Source organism: Eupeodes corollae, chromosome 1, assembly GCF_945859685.1.
Source record: "Eupeodes corollae chromosome 1, idEupCoro1.1, whole genome shotgun sequence".
Lineage (NCBI taxonomy): Eukaryota > Metazoa > Arthropoda > Insecta > Diptera > Syrphidae > Eupeodes > Eupeodes corollae.
This window is the reverse complement of record NC_079147.1, coordinates 62,693,444-62,704,272: the sequence shown is the minus strand read 5'-3', so window position 1 is coordinate 62,704,272 and position 10,829 is coordinate 62,693,444. Positions and strand designations below refer to the sequence as shown.

The following is a 10,829-nucleotide window of genomic DNA, read 5'->3' as shown; positions in this document are numbered from 1 at the left end:
GGTATATCTTGACTCTCGATAACAACAATATTAATATTTGCACGATCTTCAAGCATGTGTTTAACTATTGAAATCAATGTTGGTTCGTTTGTTTTATAAGGCTACCGAAGTGGACGAAACTATATCATGTAACCAATTTATCTATATTTGATATCTTTTAAAGTTTTTCTTTTTTCTTTTGCTCTGAAGTCTCAAAATTCAAGTGTGCAATTTTGATAAGGAGAATAAGTCTTGATGAATTCTCTATTTCTCATAACTATCTGTTTTTTTTTTTTTAAATACCCTCAGAAGTCTTATATATGGTAGCGTTGCAACGAATTGAACCATAGCTTCAAAAGAATACGGTTAGTAAAAGTCGTGGAACTTAGCAAAAGACGTGCAAGACCGTTTTTTAAAAACGGCCTACAAGAAAAGATAGAAATATTGTGTAAGTCCTTTCGTGCCTTTTAAGAGAAGTTGTGAAACATTAAGAATTTAAATTGTGTTTTTCAAATAAATTGTGCTTTGCTTATTTTCCATTTTTCCATTGTGACAAAAACATCATTGTGAAGTATTTTGATAGATTTTGTAAATGACACCTTAACCTCCTCAACCTAAATCACATTATTGTAATATGGGAGTCTTGAAATGCTACACTCAATTGCTCAGTTATTGTGTTCATCAAGTGATTTTCAAAAGCCACAGATTAATTGAGTGAAAATGAATAAAATTTTCTGTCTGGATGTGTCTACTTGGCATGACATTTTTTAAGTAGACATCACCTATTTCTATAGTGGCGCTGATGGTGACGGAATAAGTTCGACTTTATTATGCCTTTTAAGTGAGCTTGAGAAGGGAAAGTGAAATGCTACTTAAATTGATATTACAAAAAAAAACAAATCTATCGTCATAGATAAGCTTCATGGTTAATACAATTTAAAGAAGAAAAAGAGGCTTCGCGAGTTCAAATAAGATCATTGACACACAGGTTTTGTGTGGTTTAAATTGGTGTTCAAAGTTCGGGTTCTTTGTAAAAGTGTTTAGAATTATTCATATGAGCAAACACAGAGTTTTCCAATAAGAATCTTCATTAAGAAAAACACTATTTTTATTCAAAGAAAAATCAAACAAAAAATGACGAATTACAACTCCAAGATCTTGAATGGATCGAGCGTTGAACAAAAAGCTCATCTTTTAATTGGCAGAAAAGAAAAAAGTCTAAAGGTGTTAAATCACAAGATTTCATTCAATTGTGATCACCACTTCTAGAAATAACACCATCGAAAACTTTTCTTTCAACTATGTGCGACTGCAAAAAAAACACGGATCATTCCATATTTTAGTAATGGAGTAGTTTTGAAACATCAAAGATAACAGCTTCAAGACTGACAGCTGACGAAATAGTTGGACAACCAAAAGAAGAGTTGTTATTGAAAAATCCTTAACATAAGTGGTGCTAAAAGATCTAATGTCAAGTAGTTTATCACCAAGTAAATTTATTGTAATGCAAAATGTTAACGCCTTTAAAAAGTTCCTGGAAAAATACAATTGCATAGACACTTGAAATAATAATTGGAGTGGTTGATTCTTTTTTATTTTTATTTATAAACGCGGTATTACACACTGGGAAACATGATATTCTTTAAATATTGATAAATGTGAAATATATGTACGTACGTCTTTTTACTTCCTATAAGAAATTATTTTAGGGGTCCGATTTATTGCATTGAAAATTTGGACATTTCGACGTCTCTAGAATCAATGTCAAGGGGTTCTAAGTTCCTATGTTCTAATGTTTTGCTATCCATTTTTTCGTCTTCTATATCTCAAGCACAAACTGACACTTATTTGTAACGTAATACCAAGTTGGTAAACATTCTAAAAAACACCAACTTACGTTTTTCTATAAAGCATAAGAATATTTATCAACTCGAATATTTTGCGAACAAAAAATTATATTACCTCGAAAGTAATTACATGCATAGAAGAATAACGTTTTCGACATCTGGTACATTTTCTAGAAAAATCAAAATGATTATTTTTTTTTCATAAAATATTGCTACTAAAGTTGGAAAAAATAGTTTTGGACCTGAAAGTCTCAATATTGAATAGAATAAGTCACTTCAAAAGTATTTTATTATGTACAAAATATTTTTTTTTAATATTTAGTAAATGTTTTAGAAAAAATGTTGTTAATACTAAAAAACGATATAAATTGCTTTAAAACAAAAAATGTATAAAACTTCCGGAAATACTTAATTGAGACACGGGTACGAATGTGGACCGCATCACAGCACTTTATTAATTTTGATTCTGTCACGGATGGTTAAATTTGTATGGTCGATATTGATTTCGAATCAAATTCCAATTATTTAGGAAATTATTGGCATTTCTTCTAATAACGATAATATTAATTTGAAATGAAAAAAAATTGAAGACAATATTATTTTTAATTTTTGAAAAGCTTTTTGAGTCAAAAGTAAATTTTTACCAAGTTTGTTTGTTAGGTTTTTATTTTTCGTACTTTTTTTCAGAATTTTTTTAAATGTTGAAAACAATATTTCTTATAAATTAGAAATTGTTCGAAGCCATAATTTAAAATTTTTGAAAAGACATTTGCGTCGAAAATCAATTTTTACGAACCTACCTCAAATTTTCTTTTAAGATTTTATTTTTTGTAAAAACTGTCAATTCGATTTTTCTCAAAATTTGTCCGAATGTTGAAAACAGTATTTCTTATAAGATAAACTTAGTTGGAAACCATAATCTCAAATTTTTGAAAAGATATTTGAGTCCAAAATCAATTTTTAACAATTTTGAGTACTTTTTTTTTTAGGTTTTTGGTATTTTTGTAAAAAAAACTGTCAATTCCATTTTTCTAAATTTTTTTTTTGAATGTTAACAACAACATTTTTTAAAAGATAAAAGTAGTTTAAAGCCAATATCTCATAGTTTTAAAAAAAATATTTGAGTTGAAAATTAATTTTTACCAACTTTTATTAATTGTTTTTGTTTAGGTTTTTATTTTTTCGTAAAAAAAACTGTCAATTTGATATTTTTCAAATTTTTACCACAAAGTAAACATTTTTTTTTTTTCATTGGACAAAATTCTTTTGGAGATGAAATCATTTTTTATTAGTAAAATTTTTGACGTGACAATTTTTTTTTTCAGTATATTTTTTGCCACCAGATCCGCTATTTTCCTCTTCTGCGCTGTCCTGTGGGTGTGGATTCGAAGACTTTCCGTGCCTCAGCATTGGTTTCCATGCGCTCTACGTGACCCAGGCATCTTAGTCGTTAGGCTTTTACCCTTCTGGCTAAGTCTACGTCGCTGTACTGCTCGTCGCTCCATCTTCTCCTCCACTTCCCTTCGATGCATACATGACCGTAGATCACACGAAAAACTCTTCTCTCGAAGCGGCCGAAGGTGTTTGCATCTGCCTTTGTCATAGTCCATGCTTCTGCACCGTATAGCACGACGGGGATGATAAGGGTCTTATATAGCGACACTTTGGTCACTCGAGAGAATACTTCAATCAATTGCTTTCTTAGCCCAAAAGAAACAGCGGTTAGCAAGAGTTATTCTGCGTTTGATCTCAGCGCTGATGTTGTTTTCTGCGTATACAGCGGAGCCTAGGTAGAAGAAGCCCTTCACTACCTCAAAGTTACGTCTGTCGATGGTGACGTTTTGACCAAGACGTCGGTGTTGTATGTTCTTTCTTGACGACAGCATGTACTTTCTTTTGCCCTCATTAACCGTTAAAGCCATTTTTGCCACCTCTGCCTCAATACTAACATAAGGGGCTTATGTGACATCACGCTGAGTTCTTCCGGTTATGTCAATGTCAACAGCATATGCTAGTAATTGGACAGACTTTTGAAACATTGTGCTTCTAGTGTTGACGTGTGAGCTCTGAACTATTCTTTCAAGCACGATGTTAAAAAAATCACATGACAGTGCATCACCTTGCCTTAAACCTTTTTTGACATTAAAAGGTTCTGCTAAGTTGTTTCCAACCTTTATGAAGCAGCGTGAATTCTCCATGGCCATCCTGCACAAACGGACGAATTTGGCAGGGATGCCAAAACTACACATGGCTCTTACATCTCGTCTGTAGAGGCTGTTATATGCGGCCTTGAAATCGATGAAAAGATGGTGGGTGTCGATTTGGTGTTCTTGCGTTTTTTCGTTTTTTCCAGGATCTGCCGTAATGTGAATATTTGATCGACTGTGGACTTTCCTGGTCTAAGACCACACTGATAAGGACGATGGGCGTTAGACGTTTACATATTACGGCAGAGAAGATTTTATAGGCGTTGCTAAGTAGACTGATTCCTCTATAGTTGGTGCAGCTAAGAGGGTCTTCTTTTTTCACAATCGGGCAAACAATACTGAGTTTCCATTCATCAGGCATGCCTTCTTCCAACCATATCTTACAGATAAGTTGGTGCTTAGATATGGCAATCTTTACTTCGTCTAAGTTGAGAGAACGGGATTGTTGGCTTTTGTCGTCTATGTTGAATAAATCATCCTGCCTGACAGCGGAATTCCGTTCGTCTTCTCCGTTATATGCAGAAGTGGTCCTTCCATATCCTCAGCATTGACTGCGATTCCACTATGATGTTTCCACTTTCGTCCTTGCTGCCTTCGGTTCTAGGTTTATGTACATGTGAATTTTGTTTCACCTGTTCATAATACTTTCGAACTTCATTCCTGCTTTTAAACCTCTCAACATCTTCGACCGCACGCTCCTCATGCCTTCTCTATTTCCTTCTGAGAAGTCGGCGTTCCTCTCGCCTCTTCTGCTCATAGAGCTCATGAGCAGCTCTCGTCCTTTTATGCAGCGCCGCTTTGCGTGCCTGTTGTTTGGCTGCATTTCCCTGCCAACATACTTCATCAAACTAGCGTTATTGGTTCGTAAGATATTTAGGGTTAACCAAAATGTTCACATTTTTTTTAAACTGCTATGGTAAAAAAACACCCACGCAATTTTCTTGAGAGTACTTTCTGTTTTATTATAACAAAATTTATTTGAAGTCGATGGACGTACGAACATGCTAACCTACACACGCACCCACAGATATCTTTCTAAAAATCTTTTATTTGAACTCTAGGGACTTTGGAACGTTGAGAAATGTCAAAATTTTCAATTTGACAAATTGGACCCATTACAATAACTTCCTATGGGAAGATACAAATTTTGAGTAATGGTTTAAATTATTTTCATAAGATATTTTCTTAGAGAAAGAGCAAATATTTATGTTTTTAAGAACTAACTTCAAATAAAAGATCACTAATTTAATATTAAGTTGCCTTTAAATTCCTGAAATTCTTCTTCAATTCCTTATAATTTTTATTTTTACGCGCATAAATAGACAAAGTGTTTTTTTTTCCTTTCAAATTAATTTCCTATAAAATTCAAAAACTTATAAGATCTTAAAAAAAATTTCTCAAAAACAGAAAAAGTGACACTTTCCTTAAACTAAATGAGCGTTTTATATCTATTAATTCAATATAGAAGCTTCGAATCTCTGGAGAACTGAAGTGAAAAGAGATTCTGCAACATGTAGTTTGTGAGTGCCACACTAAAGTTTCTTCCCAACTTATTTGTTTACCTTAATTTGTTTTTATTTATTTATTAGAGAAATGTTGTACTTTAATGCACCTATTTCATTAAATTCAACCAAACATTTTTCTCGTAACAATTTTTAAGTTTTGGTTACTCAAACTATGTTCAAAAGGGTCACGCAAAACATTATTTTAGTTTGTCTTATAGCTGCGTCAGTACACCAAATGCACCAAAATCCTCTTAAGTATTGTATTTTAGCTCTTAAATATTGAAAATTTAGAATCCTGTAGGAGTCTCGTCGGAAGTCGTCCAAATAAAATAGTAAGACCATATCATGCTGGACAACAGTGTTATACAAAAGTCTAATAATTAAAGTTGACACCTTAGCCCTAAAGTATGTAAATAAAAGGTTAAAATACCTACACATACTGTTATTTAAATTTTTAAAGATCATTAACATTTTAGTGCGGTACACCTTTTCTTTCAAATTCCACCAAACAAATAAGCCCAACGGGCTCAAATCACATGATCTTGGCGGCCAACTGACATCGCCACCAAGTGGCGGCCCGATGATGAAGTCAGTCTATGAACCTCACCAAACAGCCGCACTTAGTTTTTCGACAACGCTTTTGGATTATCATTCGCCAAATGCGGAAATTCCGCTTATTGACAAATACACTGAATTGAAAATGTTCCACATCACTGAAGATGATTTTCTTAGAAAATTGATCATCCTTTATTTACATTTCTTGCCACAATTCTGACCATTGACGACTCTTGAAATGGTCAAGAGGCTTTAGTACTTAAACCAACTACACCTTGTAAGTGTGTAAATGCAAGTTTTTATGTATAAGGTTCATAAACGACGAGCGTGAGAGTTGTAATTGTTGGGCACGACCGACAACGAGATGAGGTGGGCGGTTTTTAAGCAACTAGCCCATTGCCACACTATCCCAAAAAGCAGCAATATTTCCTGCAGTTCGAGCTAGACATGCATCGGTTTCTCAAGTCTCGTACAGACCCGGTTTGCTCAAATTTGTCCACGTGTTTTTGACTGTGAGCATGATTGGGCAATTAAATTGACCGAAAAAATCCCGAAGTTCACGATATGCATTTTGAGTTTGAAGTTTTTCCCTTAACGACTTAAACTTTAGGTGTGGTTTCCATTCAAAATCGGTCATTAAAATTTAACCACCCTTTCTTGTTGTGTCATTTTAAGTGCCTTTAAAAGACACAAGCATAGAACATTCTCAAAACGGTTTACTTCTAACATATTTTAAATACAACTTTTACAATCGATATTATCCCAAATCACATCTGTCAAGGTGACAGATAAAATGTTGTTATTGCTTAGGTGACATTTCCTCAAAAATTTAAATCTGAATTTATCAATTTATTTTGTCAAATGGAAATAATAGAAGATAAACAAAAAACATTTTACCACTTTTTTAAACATTCTTTGATTTGTTAAAAATAGTAAAAATTAAAATTTGGGGATGGAAGTAGTTCCGGACGTAGACAAGTCGCTAAAGAAGACTCCCTAAAAATTTCAAGTAAATCGATTCGGTATCAGAAATCGTGGGTATTAGATTCAAAAAGACAGTTCTGAGAAAAACGTGATTAAAGTACCCCATCATGTCTTTTGTTCGATTTGTTGCAACCGATTTGAATGGCTGCTCAGCAAAATACTTATTTCTCCGAAAATAATTTGAATTTGGGAAAATCCTCTCGTAGACATATTCTTAAATAGTTAAACTATGAAAATATAAAAAAAAAATCGATAATTTTTTATTTCTAGACCAGAATACCCCCTTAAATTACTAGAAAAAAAATGATTTGATCTACCAATTGAAAACTTCATAATATTTCTTCATATTTATCATTGCTAAAATTTGGTTGAATTGTTCAACGATTTTTGAATTTCAAAAATGAAGTGGAAATAAGCGCCTTGTCACCAAATAATAAAACACAGTTTTTTCCTTAAGACGCTTTAGCTTAGTGTTTTTATTTTTATTATTTATTAAGGTCAACAAATTATTATTAAAAATTTGGTAGGTTTAATTTTTAATTTAACTTTCAAGAAATATTTTCTTATTTATGGTGTAAAGAACGAAAACAAAGTGATTCTAATTGCTAATGACCCCAAGAGAATTTCCTCTCATAAAACTGCAACACTATGAAAATAAAAATGAACAAAACTACAGATAACACAGCTTCTACGCACTTTGCACTTACATAATGTTGATATCATTTCAATGTTAATGGATAAAAAGTTATTGTACTTATTACACCCGCCCTTTATTATAAATTCAATTCTTTGTGCGAAAAAGAACTTTTGTTGCATAGCTTTTCAGATCATTTAAAATTTATCATAGTATACTTCACAACAGAGCGAACAGCTCGCGTCTCAAGGGATGAATTAAAATAATGTTGTAGTTAATATTGCTAACTATTTTGTTCAACTGTTACATTTAATGTTTACCCTTATAGTCCTTCTAAACAGGCCATATGACTATCACTAAATGAGTTCAACGGAACAACAAATCAAATATAGTGAAGTAAGTCCTTTTGAAATTGATAACGGACGTAGAAGCAGAATGGAACCAGTTAAAAAATCACGAATTTATTTGGCTGCTGTTTGCGGTATGTTTATACATTTTTTTAAAGTTAACAACAACAATTGTTTAATTCTTTTTTATTTTTTAGCCAATTTATCTAGTTTTGCAATTGGAACATGTCTTGGATGGACATCGCCAATTATGCCAAAACTACAACAGGCAACATCAGATAGTCCTTTGTCGGAGAAGATTACTCAAGAAGAAGAAGCTTGGATCTCATCTTTAATTGCAATTGGTGCCTTAGTTAGTAAGTAGAATTAAAATCATGTTTATTGAAACGTTTGGTCATGTTCAGAAGATAACAATTTGGATAGTTTGAGTAAACAAGAATTGGGCGCCATTTAGAGCAACTGGATTACATCCCATTTAATTTTAAACTTAAAGCTGTTATAAGTAGTCAGGAATGACTATTGTAATGCACAAAATTATATTATGCCAGTTTTAAAAAGAAAGCAGTACGAAATATAGTTTTCACGGGTCTCATGTTGGGCGCCATTTATCTTGTTTAGATCTTTGTTGGCTTTAAGGCTCATGGATAATCAATTAACAAACCAGCAAACTATCATTGGGTGCCTAATAAAATTGATTTTTTGTTTTCCGTACTGTAGAACAGTACTGTTAGCAATAAATTTCCTACGTTGGGCGCCATTTTAATAAAATTCCATGTTTTTTTTCTGTTAAACAGCTCCTTTTGTTGCGGGACCCTTGGCTGACATGGTTGGACGAAAATGGACAATGATCTCCAGTTCGGTTTTCTTTGTACTAGCTTATGTACTTATGATGATTGGTGGAAACGTCGGAATGATCTATGCAGCCCGTTTAATTCAGGTATCTTTCTACAAACTTAAAACACTTTTAAAAACATACTTTAAGATAGGTGATTTTTCTAGGGTTTTGGAGTTGGTTTCATTATGACAGTTCAACCAATGTACGTTGGTGAGATTGCAACAGATGATTCACGTGGTGCGCTAGGATCTTTCATGCAGCTCTTCATTGTCGGTGAGTTGAAAAATCTAGAGTTTCTCGAAAAGCCAGGAGCTGACGTTTTTTTTCTGAATTTAAGCTGGAATTCTCTATGCGTACGCCATTGGTCCATATGTCAGCTACATGGCCTTGCAGTGGTGTTGTTTGGTTATTCCAATCATCTTTGCTGTGTGCTTCTTCTTCCTGCCAGAGAGTCCTTACTACTTCGCCGGCAAGGGCCAAAAGAGTAATGCTGTGAGAGCCCTTCAATTCCTTCGTGGCCAAAGTGCCGAGGGAGTTCAGGACGAAATGACTTTGATCCAAACAACCGTAGACGAATCAATTGCTAATAAGGGATCAGTAGCAGACGTTGTCAAGAACAAGGGTAACAGGAAGGCTCTGTTGATTTGTGCTGGTTTGATCTCCTTCCAACAATTGTCCGGTATCAACGTCGTCCTGTTCAACAGTCAGACAATCTTCATCAAAGCCAACACTGGTCTGGATCCTGCAATTGCAACCATTATCGTTGGATGTGTTCAAGTGGGATCGAGTGGTCTGACACCTCTCATCGCTGATCGATTGGGACGTAAGATCATTCTGTTGGTTTCGGCTGGAGTCATGTGTATTTCGCTAGCCGCGTTGGGTGCCTTCTTTTACGTTCAAATTAATGGTGATCCATCGGGCATTCTATGGCTGCCAGTTCCAGCTTTGATTGTCTTCAATATCGTCTACTGTGTCGGTTTCGGTCCATTGCCATGGGCTGTGCTGGGTGAAATGTTCCCAGCCAATGTTAAGTCCACTGCCTCATCTATTGTTGCATCAACTTGCTGGATCTTTGGATTCATTATCACTCGATGGTATCCAGCTCTCGATGCACTTGGATCCTACTATGCCTTCTGGTTGTTTGGTATTTTCTGCGGAGTAGCATTCTTCTTTGTGCTGTTTATTGTAATGGAAACCAAGGGAATGAGTCTTCAACAAATTCAAGACAAACTCAATGGAAAATAATTATACCAACAAATAATTCCATTTATAGGTTGAATTTTAGTTATTTAATGTGTTTGATTTCTTTTGTTCTTAAATTTTATAAGAATATTATTGTATTTTTGTTTGCTATAATTTGTTTATAGCTGATTGTGGTTATTTGTTCATAAATTAAAATTTTGCGCAAAGTTTTGATAGATTTAAGATTGAATAAAGTTGCATGCGATTTTAGATTCAATTAATTGATTGATGTTTTCAAATAAATGTGATCGAAAATGATTATTGTAGTTTTTTAAAAATGTGTCGTATTGAGAACTTCAAAACAAAAACGATGGTAAACTATTTATCGTTGAGTCTCTAAGCCATGATCTAAAAACTATTTGACTAGGCTTATATGACTATCCCAAAGATTACTTTGAATTTATGTTTAGGAAAAAACGGGTTAAAATGTTCAAGATTGCAATTTGGAAGTATTGAATATTGGTGAGGAGATGAAGATGAACGACTTATATTATGCCAGCTTAAACGAAGAATATAAATCTTTCTAAAATAATTGTGTCCAATGCCTATTTAATGGCGATATTATCCACAACCCTAGATGAAACACTTATGGTTCCTTGAGTCATGGGCCTAGGAAAAGTGTTTTACATTAGTGTTCAACCTAATCTCACTAGATCCGAACACAACTTTATTTTAATTGTTACAACCCCCAAGG

At 33.7% G+C, this 10,829-nt stretch overlaps 1 protein-coding gene across 2 annotated transcripts; it reads left to right on the top strand.

Moving 5' to 3' along the window:
- Positions 1 to 278: 278 nt before the first annotated feature.
- LOC129942655 (facilitated trehalose transporter Tret1-like) lies at positions 279 to 10,393 on the top strand. 2 transcript variants are annotated; one of them, XM_056051683.1, is made up of 6 exons: positions 279 to 427; positions 8,040 to 8,192; positions 8,256 to 8,414; positions 8,853 to 8,995; positions 9,058 to 9,166; positions 9,231 to 10,393. In XM_056051683.1, the coding sequence occupies exons 2-6, from the start codon at positions 8,072 to 8,074 to the stop codon at positions 10,136 to 10,138; spliced, it is 1,440 nt and encodes a 479-aa protein (XP_055907658.1). In that variant the 5' UTR covers positions 279 to 427; positions 8,040 to 8,071; the 3' UTR covers positions 10,139 to 10,393. The 2 variants fall into 2 exon arrangements, with proteins under 2 accessions (XP_055907658.1, XP_055907659.1); XM_056051684.1 differs by having other exon boundaries at positions 291 to 427; positions 8,053 to 8,192.
- Positions 10,394 to 10,829: the final 436 nt, after the last annotated feature.